Source organism: Lathamus discolor, chromosome 11, assembly GCF_037157495.1.
Source record: "Lathamus discolor isolate bLatDis1 chromosome 11, bLatDis1.hap1, whole genome shotgun sequence".
Lineage (NCBI taxonomy): Eukaryota > Metazoa > Chordata > Aves > Psittaciformes > Psittacidae > Lathamus > Lathamus discolor.
Window position 1 is genome coordinate 11979433 of NC_088894.1, and position 21541 is coordinate 12000973.

A 21541-nucleotide genomic window follows, 5' to 3' on the forward strand; every position below is an offset into this window, starting at 1 on the left:
TTTTTACAGCCATGTGCGCATCATATGTGCCATGGGCTTGGGTTTTTTTTTTTATACCTGATTAAGTTCTGTGCAAGGGGATAGTTAGAAATGAGCAGTCATTAAGCTATTTGGCCACTGACAAGACAGCTCATGTTTGCAGTCCAGGGCACCACAAGTTTGAGATCTGAATAAATGATGAAGTGTCAGCCTGGTTTTGGAAGCCAATTGATCAAATTTGATTTAACAGCCTTAAGAGTGTTTGTACGAAAATAAAAGCGGGGTTGGGGGGGGGGAGGTGGAGGGAGGGAAAGGCCCTCATTTGAAATAAAGCTGCAGCCCCTTTGCATTTCTCTGTGTGATCAACAAGGCTATTTTTATGAGGATAGCTTTTCAGTGATCCTTCAGGATCGTATCAAGACTCTTCCTGGGTTAGAAAAAAAACCTCTTTTGTAAGGTCTTTTTACTATTTTTTTCCCCTTGGTAGCCTTCCCCCAAGTGTTGCCATTTAGTTGAGCAACACTATGATAATACAAGCTGACTTTACAGGACGTGAAACATTTGAAAACACTTTAGGGCCGTGGGAATTGCTGCTTTGAATCTGGACCCCCTCCTCACATCCCACACCCTGGAAAATTTTGTAAACATCAAAAGTTTAAAAATTCGCTTTTCATTTCCTACTCCATGTTTAAAGCACTAACAGATTGTGAAGCTGTCTTCTGGTTTTTAGAGCTTTCTAGAAAGTTGTTGTCGTGGTTTAAAGCCAACCAAAAAGCTCATTCTCTCACTCCCCCCCCTTCTTTCCCTCCCTCTACTCCCGGAGGGATGGAGAGGAGAATCAAAAAGAATGCAACTCCCACGGGTTGAGATAAGAACAGTTTAGTAACTAAGGTATAACACAAATCACTGCTGCTACCACCAATAATAATAATGATAAAGGAAATAACAAGAGGAAAGAATACAACACCGCAGCACCAGCCAACCAATAACTCGCCCCACTCCCCATAGCCAAGCACCGACCGATACCTTGTTCAACCTTCCAGTCAACTAGCCCTTCTGGGTAAACTCCCTGTTACACCCTGGCCATGACGTGCTGTGCTATGGATACCTCTTTGGTCAGTTTGGGTCAGGTGTCCTGTCTCTGCTTCCTCCTGGCCTCCTCTCCTCTCTGGCAGAGCATGAGGCTCACAAAGTCCTTGGCCAGACCAAACCTTTGAGCAGTAACTAAAACCATTGGTGTTATCAGTACTGTTCCCAGGCCAAAAATGAAAAACACAGCACTGCACCAGCTGCTAAGAAGGAGAAAAATGACTGCTGCTGCTGAACCCAGGACAGTGGTATATTTTTTTGACGTTTGAAGACTTTCCGTTTCCGTATATTTAATCACAGATTTCTTCTTCTTCTTTCTTCTTCATTTTTATTAAATTACCACAACTCTTCACTGACAGCAGCCATTTATTTACTTAGCTTAAAATACTGTGCTCTTGTGATTGGCCTGAGTATCTGTAATGACTGATTTCCTAGCAAAATCCTGCTGCTAACAGTATGGGTATTCTGGGTAGGCTGATTTCCTTCATTTTTTGTTTTCCCTTTCCTCCATTAGAAACTAATTTCTCCATTTTTGGACCTGGGTTTTGCTTTCCCAGTGTTACAGCTTCAGTTCTCCTCTTCCATAGTGAAACACAGCAATGAGTAGACCACAGTCTTGCAAATTAGGAAAGGTTTTGATACACATAGGAATGGTAAGATACCAAGGGGACAAAAAGCAAGTAACTGTGTGCTTTAAGCATGTACGTGGCATTGTTTAAGCCCAGCCGTAACTCAGAACCACGCAGTCGCTCTCTCACTCCTCCCCCTTTCTGCCCCTCACTCCCAGAGGGATGAGGAGGAGAATCGAAAGAATGTAACTCCCATGGGTTGAGGTAAGAACAGTTTAGTAACTAAGGTATAACACAAATCACTGCTGCTGCCACCAATGATAATAATGATAAAGGAAATAACAAGAGGAAAGAATACAACACCTCAGCACCAGCCGACCGATAACTCGCCCCACTCCCCCCAGCCGAACACTGACTGATACCTCCTCCAACCCTGCTGTCCCAGCCCTTCTGGGGTCACTCCCCGTTACATCCTGGCCATGCCGTGCTGTGCTATGGATACCTCTTTGGTCAGTTTGGGTCAGGTGTCCTGTCTCTGCTTCCTCCCGGCCTCCCCTCCTCCCTGGCAGAGCATGAGGCTCACAAAGTCCTTGGCCAGACCAAACATTCGAGCAGCAACTGAAAACATCGGCGTTATCAGCACTGTTCCCAGGCCAAAAGATCAAAACACAGCACTGCACTAGCTACTAAGAAGGAGAAAAATGACTGCTGCTGCTGAACCCAGGACAGCATGTAATCTACTAAAGTGAGTGAAGGTATTCAAAGACTTAACAGTGACCATGGGCTTCTATGTGTTCCTGATTCAAGGTAATTTTTTTCACAGACAGAAGCCTGAAAGAGTTTTACTAAAGTCATAACGCAACAACTCCAGATTTCCATAGAGATTATTCGAATTGGAGAATAAAATTTGACCAAAAATCAGCTTTTCATAGAAGATGTATATAGCCATATAATATTACTATGCAAATATGATGCTAAAGAGTATTAGTACTTGTCCTGGGTTTACCAGGAGCCGTTTTGCTCCTTCTTAGTAACTGGTGCAAGCTCTGTGTTTTGACTTCCAGCCTGGGCAGAGAGCTGATAACACAGATCAGTTTTTAATTGTTGCTAAGTAATGTTTATTCTGGCCAAGGACTTTGTGAGCCTCATGCTCTGCTGGGGAGGAGGGGAAGCCGGGAGGAAGCAGAGACAGGACACCTGACCCAAGCTAGCCAAAGAGGTATTCCATACCACAGCACGTCATGCCCAGGGAGGTAACTGGAAGTTACCCGGAAGGGGCAGGCTCTCTCTCTTCGGCGGGGTCGAACTCGTTCGGCGGTGGTATCGTATTCTCTTGTTATTTTCTCTTATCAATATTATCATTGGTGTTAGCAGCAGTGATTTGTGTTATACCTTAGTTACCGGGCTGTTCTTATCTCAACCCGTGGGAGTTACATTCTCCTGATTCTCCTCCCCATCCCTCCAGGAGTGGGGAGGGTCGGTGTGAGGTGTGAGTGGACGAGCTGTGTGGATCGGTTTAAACCATGACAGTACTACAGTAAACAGTAGCACTAATGTAGAGTTTGAGCAGTTATATTAAACCCCATCAGGTGTAAAAGGGCTGTTAACATCTTTTTGTTTCAAAATTAGTAACTTCATAATTCAAAGAAAAACTTTGGCATTCAAGATGTCACTTTTTGTAATAAAAAATTGAAGAAATGTGTTTTCCTATTCCAAGCCCTGGTATTGTCAAATGAAGATTTCTGAGTGCCTTCGAGGAAATAGTAACTAAGAATTTAGTATTTACATCATTACACAATCGAAGGGGTAACTAAGCTGCATGTTTGTAACATTCTCTTAAAGTTTTTTACTGTTTTTGCCACTGTAGTGTGGCAGTAACAGTGAAAAGATGTGCTCAGGAGCTAAGTTTTTAATGTGAAACCAACCTCTTGTGGCCAAGCCTCTGTGCTTTGCAAGCCAGCAGGAATGTGCAAGGACTCAGCCAAGGGATACACAAATAATTAGTTATTTATTAAGCATACTGTTAGAAATATAATGACATGAATCATGAAGATTGGGATACTTGGGGCAATCTTACAGGCATAGGCCATTTTGCTTTTGTAATCCTCAGAACACCTAACTGGAAACTTAGTCTGGGGGATAGTTTCCCCATTTGATTTAAAATGTGTATAGAAAACCTTACCTAGATTTTGTGACACCAGTTTAAGTACCTAACTCCAGTTTGAAAGTTGCTCACCTGTTGTTACAGACAAATATAGCAAAGACCAAAAAGTTTTCAGAAACTATCATGTTTGGTGTGAATTTCTGAGTAAAATTATATCCAGAATATCCAGGGGTTTCTGTTCCACTAAAGAAAATGCACGATTCTTTGGCTTTGCTTTTCCAAAAAGCATCCGGATGTTAGCTTGGATTCTGGAATCACTTCAGTCAACAGAGTTCCTGTGGAAAGATACGCCCAGCAATCAGAAATGTAGGGGGAAAAAGAAATCTGTCTTCTGTGTGTTACCTGAATGTGCTTGAGATGCTTGAGAGGCAACGTTTGAGGGACCAGACAGAGGTGAACATGGTGAGCAAAAATAACTGTTTGGTGCTCCAAGAAGCTTCTCAGAGTAGCTCTGAGAAGGAACTTAGAACAGCAAGAGGAAGACAGGCTTGCCAGAACATAATATTTTGGAGGCTTTTGAAAGACCAGATGTTTTTCTCGTTTTCTTCTTGTGTTACTTCACTTTTGTTGGGGGATAAATACGAAGTGACACACTTACTGGTAGAATGGTTTGAATTTTAGAGGATTGGAACGTTCTCAGTTGTTAAAGTTGACTCTTATCGCATGAAAATTTTTAATAGCAACCAAATTTTACAATGGAAAGAATTTTTATTGTAAAACTTTATGTGCTGAAATCTGTAGGGCAATTTACAGCATTAGCTATTTATTTTCTTTTGAAAATGCTATTTTTACTCTATTTCAAGTGTTCAAATTAAAAGTGTTCTGATTTTATGTTTTATTTTCCATTTGAAATAAGAAATAACTTAGTCAAAATTGCCCATAAAGGAAAATCAATTTTTCAGGCACTGCTGTTACCTGAATTAGGGCCAGATTCAGCTTCTATTCCAGCCCTGAGGCACTGAACTTACATCTTGCTGTATTATCGTAGATATTTATGGTATGTAATTAGTTTTCTCATAAAAAAAAAAAAAAAAAGAAAAAAAAAGGAATTCCAGGGACTTGTTCTGTGCTGCTTTGAAACGAAACTCAGCTCTCACTCTGGAGAGTGGTTTAGGTTGTCAGACATGATGAAGGAAGCCTGGTTTGCATTCACGGTATCAGCAAACGTAGCCCAGTAAAAAATTTGGGGTGTGCACACGTGTGTGTCTTTCCATTCTGTTTTATCTCAGTCAGATTTTCATTTTCTCCCTGCTCGTCTCATTATATTTTCTACTGTTGTAAGTTTACAAAAAATACAGGTATTTATTTTGCTTTTCCTTTTTTCAGCCCTTATTTCCTCTCCATAACTGGCACATCTTGGCTTTTCTTCTGTATTGCCTCATGAACGTATTCTTCTCTGACATTTGTCTTCCCACATTTCGTTTCCTATCTGCTATTTCCTTGTCCTCCCTTTGGTGTTTTCAGGCGCTCCTCTGTCTTTCCTTCATCCACCTTATTTTTTTTTTTTTATTATCTATGCTTTTTGTTCCCTGTCATTTCCCCCCATTTGTCATTCTCTCCATCTCCTCAGAATTTCATCTGGCTCCCTCACCATACCTGCATCTCTCTTTGTTACCTCCAACGTGCCTCATTGTGTGACTCCTGTCTCTTTCATGCCTCCCTCCTACCTGTATGTGGTACCCTCCTCACGTGTCCATCTTTCTGCAGACGTTATTATTTGCATTAGGGCTGGGATGAGACATGAGCAGTTTTTCTCCTGTTTCAGATGCGGATGTGTTCTTTTTGCAATTCGGGCAAGGATCAATGTGTGTCCCTCAGCTGAAAACTCAATTGAATTAGTCTGTGGATGGCCACAGATTGTATTTTTTAACTGTCTCATACTATCTTGTGCTAGGATTTGATGTCTTTCATGGGTTTATGAGACCAGATGCTTTTCGGCAATGTCTCTTTGATTTTGAAGTTATGGTTGTGTGAGAGAAATCAGCCTGATCGATCCTTGGTTTGAAGCATTTATATGGTGCAAGAATGTAACACTTATAATTTACGTACCTATATTTCCATTGCAAATGCTTTCATCAGGAAACTATTGCTATTCTGAAAGCCTTTGCAACTTGTCTTAAGGTGTTTTTGTCAATACATGAATAAGAAACTTAGAAGCCCAGAGTCCTGGGTTTACCAGGAGCCGTTTTGCTCCTTCTTAGTAACTGGTGCAAGCTCTGTGTTTTGACTTCCAGCCTGGGCAGAGAGCTGATAACACCGATGGTTTTTAATTGTTGTTAAGTAATGTTTATTCTGGCCAAGGACTCTGTGAGCCTCATGCTCTGCTGGGGAGGAGGGGAGGCCGGGAGGAAGCAGAGACAGGACACCTGACCCAAGCTAGCCAAAGAGGTATCCATAGCACAGCACGGCATGCCCAGGGAGGTAACTGGGAGTTACCTGGAAGGGCACTCTCTCTCTTCGGGGGGGGTCGAACTCGTTTGGCGGTGGTATCGTATTCTCTTGTTATTTTCTCTTATCAATATTATCATCGGTGGCAGCAGCAGTGATTTGTGTTATACCTTAGTTACCGGGCTGTTCTTATCTCAACCCGTGGGAGTTACATTCTCCTGATTCTCCTCCCCATCCCTCCAGGAGTGGGGAGGGTCGGGGTGGGGGGGGTGTGAGTGGACGACCTGTGTGGATTGGTTTAAACCACGACACCCAGCTAAAATTTAAAGTTGCTGTTATTTGCAGGAGTTAATTTGTCATCCCACAATTCTTTTTCCATCTGCTATTTTCCTTTCTTCTTTTTGTTCTTTTCAGGCGCTCTTCTCTGTTCTTCACTGGTTCTCATAAGAAAGAGGTTCTCTGTGACATGTTAATATCAGCAGGTGATCGAAACGTATTTGCTGGAATGTCCAGCTGGATGGATAACTACAGAATTCACACGAATATGCTGCTCACTTCAAAAAGGAGAAATAACGTGTGTCGGGGCAGCAATACAGTGTGAGGATGGGGAAAACTTGTCTGGGTTGTTGCCATACTTCAAAACTCCTACAAGTTTTCTGAATCCATTTCAGTCTATGATCTGCCTAATCCGACATTTTGTCATTAGAAGTCTTTATAATTTTCAGATACAGTGTGATCTGGGAACGCAAATATGAAATAACTGGCATGTAACAAAAATCTTTGAGTAGGAAGAACAGCAGAGTGGAAATCTGCACCTTATATACCTAATATTTCAAAAACTGAACTCACTATTACAGGCAAGTAAATCCTTAGCCTTACATGAAAAAATTGATAGAAATAATTAAAAATAGACTAATGAAATGTCTGTAACATCATGATAGGATGAGGTTCGAATAATGCAATCAGCCATGAAAGAGTTTCTTTGCAGAACGGCTGTCATCTCTCAGCGAGGCTTCTCATTGTATTAAATGTGAGGTCCTAATCCTGCCTGAAAACAGATCACTTGGTTAAATAGATTATATCTGATCTAGTTCTTGCTTTTTTGTGGGAATAGATGTAGCAAAAATCAGAAGTACCACTTTATGCACATTTGGCTTTGGTGGAAGGCAGTTTAAGTTCATTACTATTTCAGTGGCACTTTTCTTGCTGCTAGCTCTGCTACAAAATTAGAAGGGTTTTCTGTAATAACTAATTGAGAATATGGTCATATTTGGCTTAAATATTTGGCAACATTCAGATAAGGCTTAGCATTTGGAAAGGTGACACATGTGAATGATAGAAGTGAAATCCATGTGATTTATGGTTTTGAGTATAACATTCTGAATAGTTGCTTTACATTTTGGTAAAGAATACTACACCAGTTCAGAAGAATGTCTTACCTTTAGGCTTGAGAGGTCTGGTACTTAACGGTTTATCCTCAGATCTGAGAAATCAAACAATCCTATGTCCCTGGAAGCAGTCAAAAGGAGAAAATCCACACATGACTACAGGTCAGTGACAGTTTATTGCTCTACCTTCCCTGACAGTTTAATGTGCTATGGTCATTATTACCATATGTTCTCTTCTTCCTATCGATTCCTGAGAAGTTTGTATCACGCATTGTCTTTCATTCTTATGATGATCTAAATTCTTTCTGCGAGATGTGACCTTATTTCCTTGTGAGAAATAAAAGGTATGATTTTGCTTTGCAATTTAAATGCTTTTTTTCTCAGAGAAGAGAAATATAGTGAGTATACTGATCATGGAAATATTAAAAAGGTCAAAGATTTTGGACTGGAACAATCTCAGGCAAAAAAATAATTGAAAAAGCTTTGGAAAAATAATCCATACAATCTTTAATTATGTTTATTTAATAATGGCAACCACCAATGAACAGTTAATCTTAACCTTTATTTTTCCTTTTGTACCTGATCAGAAAGGGCTTTAACTGAAGACTATTTCACGTTTGTGTTGTAAACCGATCTGGCTTTCTCCTGCTTTCACAGAAGTAAGTGGTAAAACTTTAGAGGTTGTGTCCTTAATTAGAAGTTTCTTCACTTGCCTGGAGAATAAAGACAGCAAGAGCAAAACAGAAAGAGCAGAGTATTAGGAATAATGCAGGGAAGAAAGAGACAATGGTGACATAAAGGTGATAGATAGACAATAACTACTGCCAGTAATATTTTCTAGGTATGTTACTTGTTGCATCTCTTTCAGCTCCGATCGCGCCTGTGATATGGTTTCAGGATTTTAAATTCTGTTTTTAGGGAAGGGTTTTTTGTTACTGTTTGGAGTACCTTCTGTATATCTGATCACTGCAAAACTAATACATGGTTCATCGCTATGCTTCAAAATGCCAATTATATATACTACACATGTATTTTACACATATAAAATAAGGTTTTTCAGTATTTTACATTAAATATTCTATTCTTTTCATTTTAAATTGCATAGACATGACCAACTCATGAAAGGAGAAATAGTATTTTAATTAAACATGTAACATTCTACATGCACAGCTTTGTTTATTCATGCTGCAGCCATAACTTTTTCCACACCTCAATGATGGATTGTGCTTTGACAAATATATCTAAACATTAAAACAACCTGTGCTGGTCATATCTTGGAAAATCCTAAAGGAATTTCAACTATTCTATTTATTTAACTGTTCTATTACATTTACTTTCTAACCAACCATAGAAAAGAATTTTAAGTAGCTCACAATATTCGATTAATGTTCCCACATTTCTGTCTGCTGCAACGTTTTGTATTGGACAGTTCTCAGTAGTGCTGCTCTATGGTTTCAGATGAATTGGTACATTTTGAAAGGGAGGGAGAAAAATCCTTTACCAAACCAGCATTAGAATAAATTTTTCTTCCTTTTAAAACTTCAAGCAACTGGAAATGAAGATTGTTAAACTTATTGCCGCACGAAAAGTCACCTATCTGAGCTAGACACCTTCCTTTAACAAATGGAGTGAGCATTCTTGGAAACTCACCAGAATGAACCTTAAAGCGTGAAACTTCTCTGGCGTTTGTGTGAGAGCCACAGCACTGCGCAGGCAAAATCAAGCATCATATTTAATGACCTCTCCATTAAATCCTGCAAATATCAGCACTCCCACCTGCTTATTTTCTGTCCAAGAAAGAGACATCTGATCCTTGTTACTGCCATCAGAGTCTACAGGATGCAGAAGTTTACGCACATTGTAAAATTATCGTGTATAAATATGAACATATGATGCATTAAATAAAGAGTTGCTGATACTGGAAGCGGGTAACAAAACATTTCAGAAATAGCTTAAAAAAATGATCTTACATTCAATGAAGTCACTCCTGAAACAGAAAACAAGATTTAACTCTCCACAACAAAGAAACTACTTATTTTTCTCTATAACATAAAGAATTTGCGGCCAATATGAGACAAAACTCTAAAAGAAGTGAAAGCATGTTTCATATGGAAAGATATTTATAAGTCTTAACTATCCAATTTTTACTGGCAATTGGGTAATTTAAAAAGCAGAAAACACTATCTTGCTCCTAAAGAAGAGTTGCAGAAATTGGTATTTTCATGTAACTAAACTCATTCTCTCAATTTTTAATATATTCATGTTTTGTTTCACAAACACCGGTGAGTGGTTACTCATATTTCAACTGACCAGTGCTATTATTTTGAAAGTAAATGATAGATATCGTTATGTATACACATAAGCAGAATCTTTAAACTATAGCTTTCTCTGTATTTTCATTTTAGTTTGCAAAACAAATCCATATCACGTGTACAGTTCTCTCGGGAACTGTATCTTCTTTAAATATTCTGTTGTAATTTAGAAAAACTGTGGAAAATAAGAAGTTTATTAATAAAAGCAAAACATCCACTTAAATAACAAATCTTTTACTCACCTCAGCCATGTAGCTGAGAAGAGTTCACTTCCAGCCAGACTTTAAGGTGACAGCTGAATTGCTGGACTAGAGACTATATTCAGTATAGTCTTGATAGCAGGTTACTTCTACAGACCCAGACTCACAGAGGGAAGTTGACTGGTTAGGTACCTTCCTTTTTTGGAGGCATGAATGAGCATCATGTGTGGCTTAATGGGGTTTCCAGGTTTTCCAAAAGAACACCCACCCACCCAAAAATTAGGTTTTTCTAACTAGATATTTTGCCTCCTCCAGGGGCATGAGATCTCATGGCCTCGTGAGACAGAGTCCTCTTTGGGCAACACCACCAGAACATTTGAGCATCCAACGCTAAAATCAAGCTACTGAGTGCTGGGTTTCTGTCAAATTTGGGAGGGATTAAAAAAGGTTAATGAGCTTCGGGTGAGGTAAGTGCCTCTTGCTGGCTCCTTTGCTGGGTTCCTTTGCTTGGTTTCTTTGCCAGGAGCTTCTGATTAGCCCCAGAGCCCTTCTGCCAAGGATGACATATGCTTGTAGCAGCTAAGGTCTTGGGGTTGCTTCTCTTTTATCCACTTCTACGGCTGGAAACCATTTCCTTTCCTTGCATTCCCAGAGCACTCACTGATCCCATATATGCTGCAGCTGGACTCCAGCCACCTGCTCAGGAAAGGGAAGAAGACTGATGGCTAAGGGGAGAGGAGGAAGAGTGCAGCCGTGCTCTGGCTCCCACTTCTAAAGTAAAGAAGTGCCACACTATCATGGCCTGGAGGCAGAAGATGGAGCAGGGACACAGCATGGTCAGGTATTGAGGGTCTGGCTTGTCCATTCGTGTAGGCCAGCAATCTGAGGCATGAAGCTACCATAACAGATGCTGTGATTGTATGGGTGTCTGGTTGGAATGCACAGTTAGCATCTTGCTGCTGCTGTGATGTTGGTGTATCATCTGTCCTTGCGCTGAAACTGTTGAGGGCTGCATGCTAAACAGCAGCCATGGCCTGAGTCAAGGCTTTTCCTAGGCACTGCTGACTGTGGGCTTCAGGGATGTGGCTAAAAGCCTCATGCATTGGAGAGCATGTGGAGGATCCCATGGCTTTCTATATAGTTTGATTCATGAGGTGTTTGGTATGTACAAGCCATACAGAAAAGAAAGATGCAGGTACTGGAAGAATTGTACTGCTTTTTCTCTCTGTGTTCTCCTGGGTCTTTGTCCTCCATTGTGTATGTCAAGGACTGGGAGCAGCAACCAAATGGATCTTGTATTAATGTGAATCAGGGGGATGATGCGAGGACAAAGGGAGAGGAAGAAGTCTGGAGCTACAGCATCCAAACCAATTGCTGCTTGCCAGATGGCTGGATACGACATTCTGGAAGACCTACTTGACACATGGTCCATCTGCCTCTGCTAACAGAGACAGGGGTAGGTTTTCCTCTTGCTTTCCCTTTCAGCAACTCTGCATTTCCTAAGTGTAAGGGTACTTTTATTTTAATTAATTGTTTTATTAAGCAATTATTAAGCCTGAATAAGCATTGTGCAGTCTTGAAAACTTCCTTTTCATTTTTATGGCATGAAAAATTGTTGACCTTTATTTTTGCTGATGGCATCACAGTACTAGGCTGAAAGCATTGCTCAAGGAGGGCTGTACTTTTCACAGGCCAGAATGTACCACATACAGGATGCGAGAGCATGTCAGTCAGTGCTAAGCATGGACACTGAAACCACTCATGTAAGCAATATATTCATAGAATCATAGAATAGTTAGGGTTGGACAGGAGCTTAAGACCATCCAGTTCCAACCCCCCTGCCATGGGCAGGGACACCTCACACTAAACCATCCCACACAAGGCTTCATCCAACCTGGCCTTGAAAACCGCCAGTGATGGAGCGCTCACAACCTCCCTGGGCAACCCATTCCAGTGCCTCACCACCCTAACAGGAAAGAATTTCCTCCTTAGATCCAATTTAAACTTCCCCTGTTTAAGTTTTAACCCGTTACCCCTTGTCCCATCACTACAGTCCCTGACGAAGAGTCCCTCCCCAGCATCCCTATAGGCCCCCTTCAGGTACTGGAAGGCTGCTATGAGGTCTCCATGAAGCCTTCTCTTCTCCAGGCTGAACAAACCCAACTTCCTCAGCCTGTCTTCATACGGGAGGTGCTCCAGTCCCTGATCATCCTCGTGGCCTCCTCTGGACTTGTTCCAACAGTTCCATGTCCTTTTTATGTTGAGGACACCAGAACTGCACACAGTGCTCCAGGTGAGGTCTCACACGCTCCTTTTGATGCAGCCCAGGATACGGTTGGTTTCTGGGCTGCGAGCGCACACTGCTGGCTCATGTTCAATTTCTCATCGACCAGCACCCCCAAGTCCTTCTCTGCAGGGCTGCTCTGAATCTCTTCTTTGCCCAGTCTGTAGCTGTGCCTGGGATTGCTCTGACCCAGGTGTAGGACCTTGCACTTGTCGTGGTTGAACTTCATAAGGTTGGCATCAGCCCACCTCACAAGCGTGTCAAGGTCCCTCTGGATGGCATCCCTTCCCTCCAGCGTATCAACCGGACCACACAGCTTGGTGTCATCGGCAAACTTGCTGAGGGCGCACTCAATCCCAGTGTCCATGTCAGCGACGAAGATGTTAAACAAGACCGGTCCCAACACCGATCCCTGAGGGACACCACTCGTTACCGGTCTCCAGCCGGACATTGAGCCATTGACCACAACTCTTTGTGTGCGGCCGTCCAGCCAGTTCTTTATCCACCGAGTGGTCCATCCATCAAATTGATATCTCTCCAATTTAGAGAGAAGGATGTTGTGTGGGACAGTGCCAAACGCTTTGCTCAAGTCCAGGTAGATGACATCAACTGCTTTACCCTTGTCCATCAGTTCTGTAGCCCCGTCGTAGAAGGCCACCAAATTGGTCAGGCAGGACCGATAAGCTGCAGTGACCTGTCCTGGCCATCATTCACAGTGCCCATAACCTGCACCAGTGGTACAGCTGGCTTGCCAAGGCTTTCAGCCTTCCTGGAAATGGGCTGTGTTTTAGAATTGTTCAATGTCTGCTTGCAGTTAATATTTTTACCATTAATGCTTTTTCTTGATCATCTTAACGCACTTCTGGGTGAAGTCATGGCAACTTGTAACCTTTCTTGGAAAGGGAACAGTTTTCTACCTTATAAACTACAAGGCATTGACTCATCCAGCTTGTTAGTCAAGATGCTGATGGAGTCAGGATCGGGGCTCTTGCTTTAGCTTATCTTCAGTGTAAGTTAGTGAAACAAACTAAAAAACTGATCAGTGTGGTGTTGCTGGCACATGTTTATGTAAAAGGATTTATCTGAATAGAATTTGGCATGACCTACAGGAGCTGACCTGTGCCTCCCAGACGTGGCTTCTCCTGAGCTCTCCCAGTGTCCATCGTCTGTGCTGCTGCAAGCTGCAGACACCCAGTGTTGCTAAAGGGCACGCTTGATCTGGGATGTGAAGAACATTGGAAAGTGATATGTGGTGGAGATTATACTGATACAGTGCGGTGTACTAATATTCATTCTAGGTCCGTAGAGGTGAGGTTGCTGTGAAAACCTTCTGGATCAGTGCTTATTCTTGCACTGCTTTAAGAGGAAGCTATGGGGGCAAAATTTGAAGGTGGCCACCCATGGATATGGCTGTGTGAGGGGAAAAGTCTGGGGCTGCTCCACATCTGTGTGCTGATGTGGGTAGGGGCAGCAGGAAGAGAGGAAGCTGCTTCTGTGTAACAGGCCTCAGCTTCTCCTTCATCCTCAGCCTGATGTCCCTAGTAATCCAACAGTCAACATCTTACTTGAACTGTAATGAGAGGTTTTCATTGGTGTCTGCTAAGCCATGCTGGGATCCTCTCTTCTGCCAAAGGTCTTCTTTCTAGATTGCCTCTGTCTGATGTTCATGATCTCCTGTGTTCCTGCCATACCACAGCTGATCATGCCTCTGTGTCTTCCTGGCATTGTCAGAGGCCAAAAAAATGCATTTTCCACATTCATACTCTTTCGCAGAGTTGCTTCTTTGCCATGCACATGAAGCACCTCAGTTGATGTCCTTGTTCTTCTGGGTCCTCGTGCTGAGCTCCTTTCACACTTCAATCCCTCCTGCTGTCTTCTGTTTTGTCCCCTGCAGCCCTTTGCTCCTTCTTACTCGTGTGGTCCTGGTGTGGAAGGGACTGGTATAGTATGGTGCAGCAGGGCAGTGGCTGTTGAAGTGTCTCCTGTCTTGGCCATCTATCTCTAGTCTGCCATTGATGATAAACATCCCTGCTGCCTGGGATTGCTCCCTGAATTCATGGGGATAGCTTTTCTACTGTATTTGTAGAGTCTAGACAGGATGCCATATGTGCCAGAATGTGTGCACTATGTGCTTTTAATTTAGTAAACTAATTAAAGACTGGTCTCAGGAGTGTGACAGAACTTGATCTGTTCAACCTTTCAGTCCATTGCTCCTTAGAAACAACAGAACTTCCAGAATGGTACCACTGAGTAGTCTTGATCTCATTTAATGAAGTTCCTTGCTTAGCCCTTTGATGCAAACACTGCTTAAATGAAGCTGTGTAGCATCTGTTTTTATTATCTTGATGATAACAGAGGCTAATATATCCTAAGGGCTTGCGGTGATATTTTACCTCTTTGGGTGAGAGGTAGGACAAAAGCAACATTAGAAGAGCATGCACAGTGTGTGGGAAGACTTTACTGTGAGCAGAGGAGGCATTTTGGCATGCAGCATCTGAAAAGGCTACTTGTCATTTAAAGGCTGATCAAGTTTTCTGGGCTAATTTCAAAGGGAACTGCCTGTCTTCTAAGCTTCAGCAGCTTCTAATTTAAATAGAAGTTAATTCAGTACTAGTGTGCAGCTAACAGTCGAAAGTAGGGCTATTCAAGCCTACTTCATCTAGGAGATGTGTTAAATAGCTGTGTGGAAATGCTCAGCAAGCTTTTTCTCTCTCTCATCATGCCTGCTGTTGGAGGGCAGAATGGCCTTGTTACTTTGGGCTTATTCCACTAAATTAAATGCCCTTAGAAGTAAGATTAAAGGTAGGAATGGTTGAAGTAGAACTGAACAAAGGAGAAAGTCATCTGAACTTGTGCAAGGGCGGTCTCTGGCATCTGTGCAGAAGACTGCTATTGAGAAACGGTAGAGAAGATTGGATCACTTGTGATCCATTGATGCAGACTTGCTCATTGACCAGGTAAGAAATACAGGGGAGCCAAGTGCTTAGCAAGGCTTTTTCAGTGTAATTCAACCTTTTCCTTAGTGTAGGCCCTTAGCAGTCACTGAAGTCACTCTGGCATTGAAGTTGAGTGGTGTAGGCAGGACTTTCAGTGGAGTTGCAAAGCAGTTTAGAGCAGTTCTAAATGTCACCTGGGGGCAGCAGGCAGGTGGCCTTCAGAGAAGGGAACCTGCTGGTGTGTCTGATGTGAGGTTCACGTAGCAGACTGTCTTTAAAATTGCACTAAGCTTAGGAAAGTCAGCCTGGAGAGCTTTTGAAGGATAAGTGTGTCTCCTGCTTGCCAGATACACCTGAGGAGAGAGAGGACGGGTTTGAACTGGAGGTTTCTGCTGTGACCTCCCCCCGATTTCCTTCACATAGGGATGATTGTACTTGGTCTAAGCAGTTGCACTGGGATATTGATACTTTTGGGTAACTTAACTACAGATGCTGTATTTAGCTGTGCACGAGGCAATGTTGTTTAACTGCTCTGTCCCCTCTAAGTAAGTCCTAACTGTGCTGAAGCCTGAATTTGTTCTCTCTTCAGGTAACCCTCTGGGAAGTGCAGGTACTGTAGGCTTGGTGTGAGGTTTGGGATTACAGACCTCTGGGTATAAATCAGCCTAATATCTACTCCGTTTACTTCTGGCTTAGTTGGTCTCATTTCCTTCTTGTGACAGAGAGTGCCAGTGCTTCAACCTGGTGCTCTGGGAAGGAAAAGGGAAATGTAGTGGCTTTTAAACTCCACTGAGACTGGTACAAATTCTGTTATGAGTGTTTGGGACCAGGTTGGACTGGGTTTGGAGCAACCTGGTCTGGTGGAAGTTGTCCCTGTCCATGGCCGACAGCTTTGATTGCCCTCTGGGCAAAGCCGGTGGCTCAGCTGGAGGTGTGCATCTTGAGCTGGTCCCTTCTGTTTTTCCAAAGAATATTTTGTCCTGCTCTTTTAATTGCCTTATGGGGAAAGAAACTTGCTTGAAGTTTCGAAGTACTGTTTGTGGACCAAAATGAGGGTTCTTACCTCTTCCCTGCTTCCTGCAAAGGGTTTGTTAGGCCTCTGGAATTCGCTCCCAGTGCTTGGATGTGTTGGTTTGCAGCACTGCGAACTCCAACTAAGGTGAATCCTCTTATTCTCCCCACAGGAATTAGAGGTGTTTCAGAAGAGACAACCACTGGAGTTCACAACCTGTACAAGATGAAGGCCAATGGGACCCTAAAAGTGCCAGCTGTCAATGTAAATGACTCTGTCACCAAGGTAATGCATCTAGAGCCCTTCTGCTATGTTCTGCTGTCTGACCAGTTCAGTGTGGGGATGTCAGCATTTCCGTGCAAGTATTGCTTCTCTTGCGGAGCTATTCTTGATCTGGTACTGAACAGATTTTTGCCACATCCTTGAAGTGAGCCCATGGTGTCTCTAATGGGACATGCCATATTGTTAGAATATGAAGAGCTTTTTTTATATGTAAGGGCATGCATTCTTCTACATCTTGATGTGAAAACACCTATGGAGATCATGGCTCCTGGGGTACAGTTCCTATGGGAAGGGACATGTCCTCACTCTTGAGTAGCTTAAAGGCCACAGGTAAGTGGTGGATACCAGATGGAAAAAGGAGTGTGCATAAGCTTGTGGCTGGTAAAAGGTCTGATATCTCTGAGCAGCAGTTGCAAAGGACAGGGCAGGAGGTATTTATTCTGTTCTTAGATGTATTACTGCTTCCTGAGACAAATCCCAGTGAATTCGGGGATGAGGGGGAATGGTGTTCAAAGAGTGCTGGTGCTATTTGAATGCAGGTGAATTATAGTGGTAATTACAGGTGTGCTTAAGGCTTTATGCATGTACATGTTTAAAGTCCAGTTGCTAAATCTATTTCAAGTTACCATACTAACATTATCCTGTTGGGCATGGCAGTTCTCACTGACTGTTTGGCCTCCTTTCTCTGCAGTTTGCTGCCCTAAGAGTATCTCCTTTCTGCTCACAAAGAGGCATCTGGCATTGTTTTCATAGCTAGTGGGCTGGAATGCACTCGTTCTTGGAGGAAGCTTTTTCTCTTTGCATCCTTTTCACCTAGATTTATGCTTCCTGCAGAATAACTATTAATACTCTTTAGTAGATTTGGAAATTCATCTGTTTCTAAAAAAGCTTGAATGGATTTGGGTTAAGCTCACTTTATTCTAGTGCCAAGCAAGTGCTCACTTTCAAGGGCTGTTTGTTATTTATCCAGTAAAAGATTGGTACTAAGCACAGTTGTGCATCTCCAGGAAGACATGCAACTGAGCTGACAACTCCTGCTCTACCAGTTAGATATTTATGTTGGTTGCCAGGTTCCTATACTAGTGTTTGGAGAGAGAAGTAGGCAGCATCCAGTTCTGTTCTTCCCTCTTGCCACTCAAATGTATTTTTGTGTTGGGACAGATATCTGCATCTGGCACTCTCTTAACTTGCCTGCATGGAAGTACACAGGCACCTGGAAGACTCTGTAATTGGGGGATTTGGTGATGAGGAATCAAATCTGACAATGCTGTTTTCCTCCGTAAGAAGGCTTATAATGCAAAGAAGATCTGCTGGAGGACTAGAAAACAGCATTACCAACTGGCACTAGCTTGCTGTTCTGAAGGACACAAATTTTCTGAAATATTAATGGCAAGTGTGCCTGTGATAAGACTTACAAGTGCTGAGTGAGGATCTTGTAGATCTGAAGTGTAAGTTCTTACACATTAGTCCTCGGCCTGCCTCTGAAGCTGCGAGTAGCATGCCCGTATACCTGGTAACTTACTCAGATGGTGTATTGGAGTCATAGTCACAGTATTATTATTTTTATTATAAATCTATATACTTACGGAATTTGTGCTTTTATTGTAAAAAATTTGTTATAGTTTGGAATTCAGTCTACAGCTTACACCACCGTACACATGCTCGGTAGCACCAGCAGGGCAGGCTTTGAGGCCAGAAGTTTGTTGTGAGTGGTGAGTTCTTCATACCCTGTGTTGGGAAGTATAGTAGCCAGATGGTTTTAACTTCTTGACTTCTGTAGCTCTTCAGATAATCAAATCTGCTTATACTCCCACACTCCTGGTCAGAACAAAGGGCCCAAAGAGAAAAGGCAGGGGCATTACAAAACTCAGTACAGCAACATGTTTCTGAGGTTAGTTCTATGTTCAAATGGAGTATTATTTGTCATCTGACTTAGCATAGGAACTTTGATTTGGAGGTCTGGCTGTTAAGCTTGTGTTAATGTTACAGTAGGGGAATGTTTTGCAATGGGGCATTAGGAGATGAAATCCAGGGGTCTTTGGTTGGAGGGACCAGTGTTGTGAATGGCTCTTTTCTGGATTTTTCTAAATCTGAGCACTCTGGCAGCATTAGTGTAACTCTTCCTGGGAGAAGATGCTATTTTGATCTTCCTGGACTGCAGGAACCAGTTTCTCATGGTTCATGTGGGCACCTTGCTGCTTCTTCACGGTGCATGTGTCTTGCAAAGATGATAATAAGTTGTTCAGATATTCTGCTGGCATTGTTTTTTGTCTGCTTGTTCAGTTCGTTGTCTGATAAACAGCAGCAAAGAACTGGTGGACATCAGGTCAAGGAACTCGGATCTGCCTGTGTACACAGCATCCTGGTTTGTGCTACAAGCATGAGTCAATTGTTTCTTTAAAGAATGTTTACTTGCATCTGCTCTGAAACTGCTCCTTTTTCTTCCTCAGAGCAAGTTTGATAACCTTTATGGTTGTAGAGAGTCCCTTATCGATGGCATCAAGCGTGCGACAGATGTCATGATTGCTGGGAAAGTAGCAGTTGTGGCGGGTTATGGTGATGTGGGCAAAGGCTGCGCTCAGGCCCTGCGGAGCTTTGGAGCCAGAGTCATCATCACTGAAATTGATCCCATCAACGCACTGCAGGCAGCCATGGAAGGTAAGAACTGAAGGAGCTGTAGAAATTAATGCATGTGTCAGAGGTGTGTGTGCGGCAGTGTAGAGCATCAAGTGATAGCTGGCCAAGGAAGTTTTAGTGGGTTTCAGCTCCATCCCTGTTGAGGTAGAGGTGACTCCAGTTTAACTGTAGGAATTCTTTCCTGGCAGTTAGGGAAGGAGTTTATTAGTGCAGGCCTTGAAGATGTCTTTGCAGTCAAGGATATAGAGGCTGTAGTAGGGTAGGGCCACTATGTCATAACATGGTAAGCCTGCTTTAGGACGGCTTTGTTACCTTCAAGTTGTGTCACTCTAACCTCCAGCATGCATTAAGATGCCGTGCTCTCTGCCGTTCCAGCTGTGCTCATGGCACGCTCTGGAAGCTGTGCTCCTTCTCTTCATGTGAGTGACTGCGTAATTGTACTTAGTACCAGTTTATCCCATTTCTTTCCATACCTGACTAGAACCTGCCGGTGTTGTGGGTGTAATTCCCTTTGCAAACTTGACTCCTGAATCCAGTTTGAGTGCTGTGCCAGATACTACACCCGCAACCATAAGGCATTGAATGTATAGATCTACAGACTGGAGATGGGTGAGGGGTAGATATTTTGACGCTATGTTTGTATTTAGTAAGACAAGTATGCTTATACTTTGCATCCCACATAGGTCAGGTGGTGGGACAGACTCTTCTTATTCTTTTTGCATACTTTTCTTCTTGAAATACTGTATCTCATTTTTTAATAAGTGCTTGTGCTGGATAGAGGAATAACATTTTCTCTTCTCAGGTTATGAAGTTACGACCATGGAGGAGGCCTGCAAAGAAGGCAATATCTTTGTTACCACCACTGGCTGCACTGACATTGTTCAGGGCAGGTATGGTCTAGCCACTTGCTTTGGTGAAAAAATACAGTCATAACTTGTCAGCAATATGGTGAGGGTTAACGTAGATAATCATTGCAGGACATCAGAATTTAGCATCTATTTAGTGAGAAACTGGGGCTTTGGTCTTTCGGTTCAGTTGGATGCTGCCATGTTGCAGTTGTTCCTGTCTTACAGCATGTGATGATGGGGAAACAAAAGGTGTAGAGGGATAAATAGCTCTCATGCTCTTATTCTCCATAAAAATTAAGATGGTAGATTTAATTAGTTTTTGAATTGCTGAGGTGAGCAGCTCGAGAGAGGACGCCTTCAACACCGGAGCGGGGCAGAGATCAGCGTCCTGGAGCCTCAACTCAGAGCGGCCAGAGCCACCGAGGGAGCTTCAAGTCCTCGACAGGACCTGCCCAGGAGTCGGCAGCTCCACGGTCGCGAGCAGGGACTCACGGGGGGAGCGGCCAGGATCAGCAGCACCAGCCCTGAGTGGGTAAAAACCTGCCCCAGGGAGCGCGAGCGACCAGGAGCGCAGCGAACAGAGCGGGACGAGGCAGTGTACGCGGGCAGGCGAGCGGGATGGTGAGCACCCGTTCTATGACCAGGGCCCGCTCTGGGAGCTCTGCTCTGGCTGCCCCGGCGGTGCCCAGCGTAGGCACCCAGACAGAGCCGATGAGAGGGGAGGCTGCAGTGCAGAGCTCGGGGTGTAGAGGGTGCCTGCGCTGGTCTGGTGAGGGAAAGGAGCACGACGGGCAGGGCTGCGCTCGGTGCTCCCTGATGGAGGCCCTCCTGCAGCAGGGGCTGAGCTGTGGAATGCTATTAGCGGGCTGCAAGATGTCAGGGTAGCTGAGAGGAAGCAGGGCTGCTTGCTCCAGCCCCATACTGTGCGGGGGCCTCAAGCTTCCCCTCCAGCTCATGGAGGAAAGAAGGAGGCCGCCAACCTGGGAAATTGGGAAATGGTGACAAAGAAAAATAACAAAAGAAGGAGGAAAAGGACAGTTAAAAGCAAGGAGCTTCCTCCTAAATCTGTTGTCCCCACGCAGAACCGCTTTGCTGTCCTGCAGGAGACTAACGGGGAAACACACTTGCACCACAAACAGCCGGATTATGCACGGGTTAAGATTTCTACTGGCGCTACAAAGAAAAAGCGGCGGGTTGTAGTAATAGGGGACTCCACTTTGACAGGGACGGAAGCACTCGTCTGTCGGCCTGACCCCGTCTCGAGGGAGGTGTGCTGCCTACCAGGGGCACGGATCAGGGATGTTACAGAGAGGCTGCCTGCTCTAGTAAGTTCCACGGACTATTACCTGCTCCTGGTGATCCATGTGGGTGCTAGGGATATAGGTAGTAGTAGACTGGGGACCATAAAGAAAGACTACAGAGCCCTGGGAGAGGTGGTTAGGGGCTCCGGTAC

At 43.5% G+C, this 21541-nt stretch overlaps 1 protein-coding gene across 1 annotated transcript; it reads left to right on the top strand.

Moving 5' to 3' along the window:
• The first annotated feature begins 10404 nt into the window (after nucleotides 1-10404).
• Nucleotides 10405-20709, top strand: LOC136020620 (adenosylhomocysteinase-like). Its single transcript, XM_065691882.1, has 7 exons — nucleotides 10405-10556; nucleotides 10742-10930; nucleotides 11357-11545; nucleotides 16494-16606; nucleotides 19054-19261; nucleotides 20043-20130; nucleotides 20429-20709. The coding sequence occupies exons 4-7, from the start codon at nucleotides 16547-16549 to the stop codon at nucleotides 20622-20624; spliced, it is 552 nt and encodes a 183-aa protein (XP_065547954.1). The 5' UTR covers nucleotides 10405-10556; nucleotides 10742-10930; nucleotides 11357-11545; nucleotides 16494-16546; the 3' UTR covers nucleotides 20625-20709.
• The last annotated feature ends 832 nt before the right edge of the window (nucleotides 20710-21541 follow it).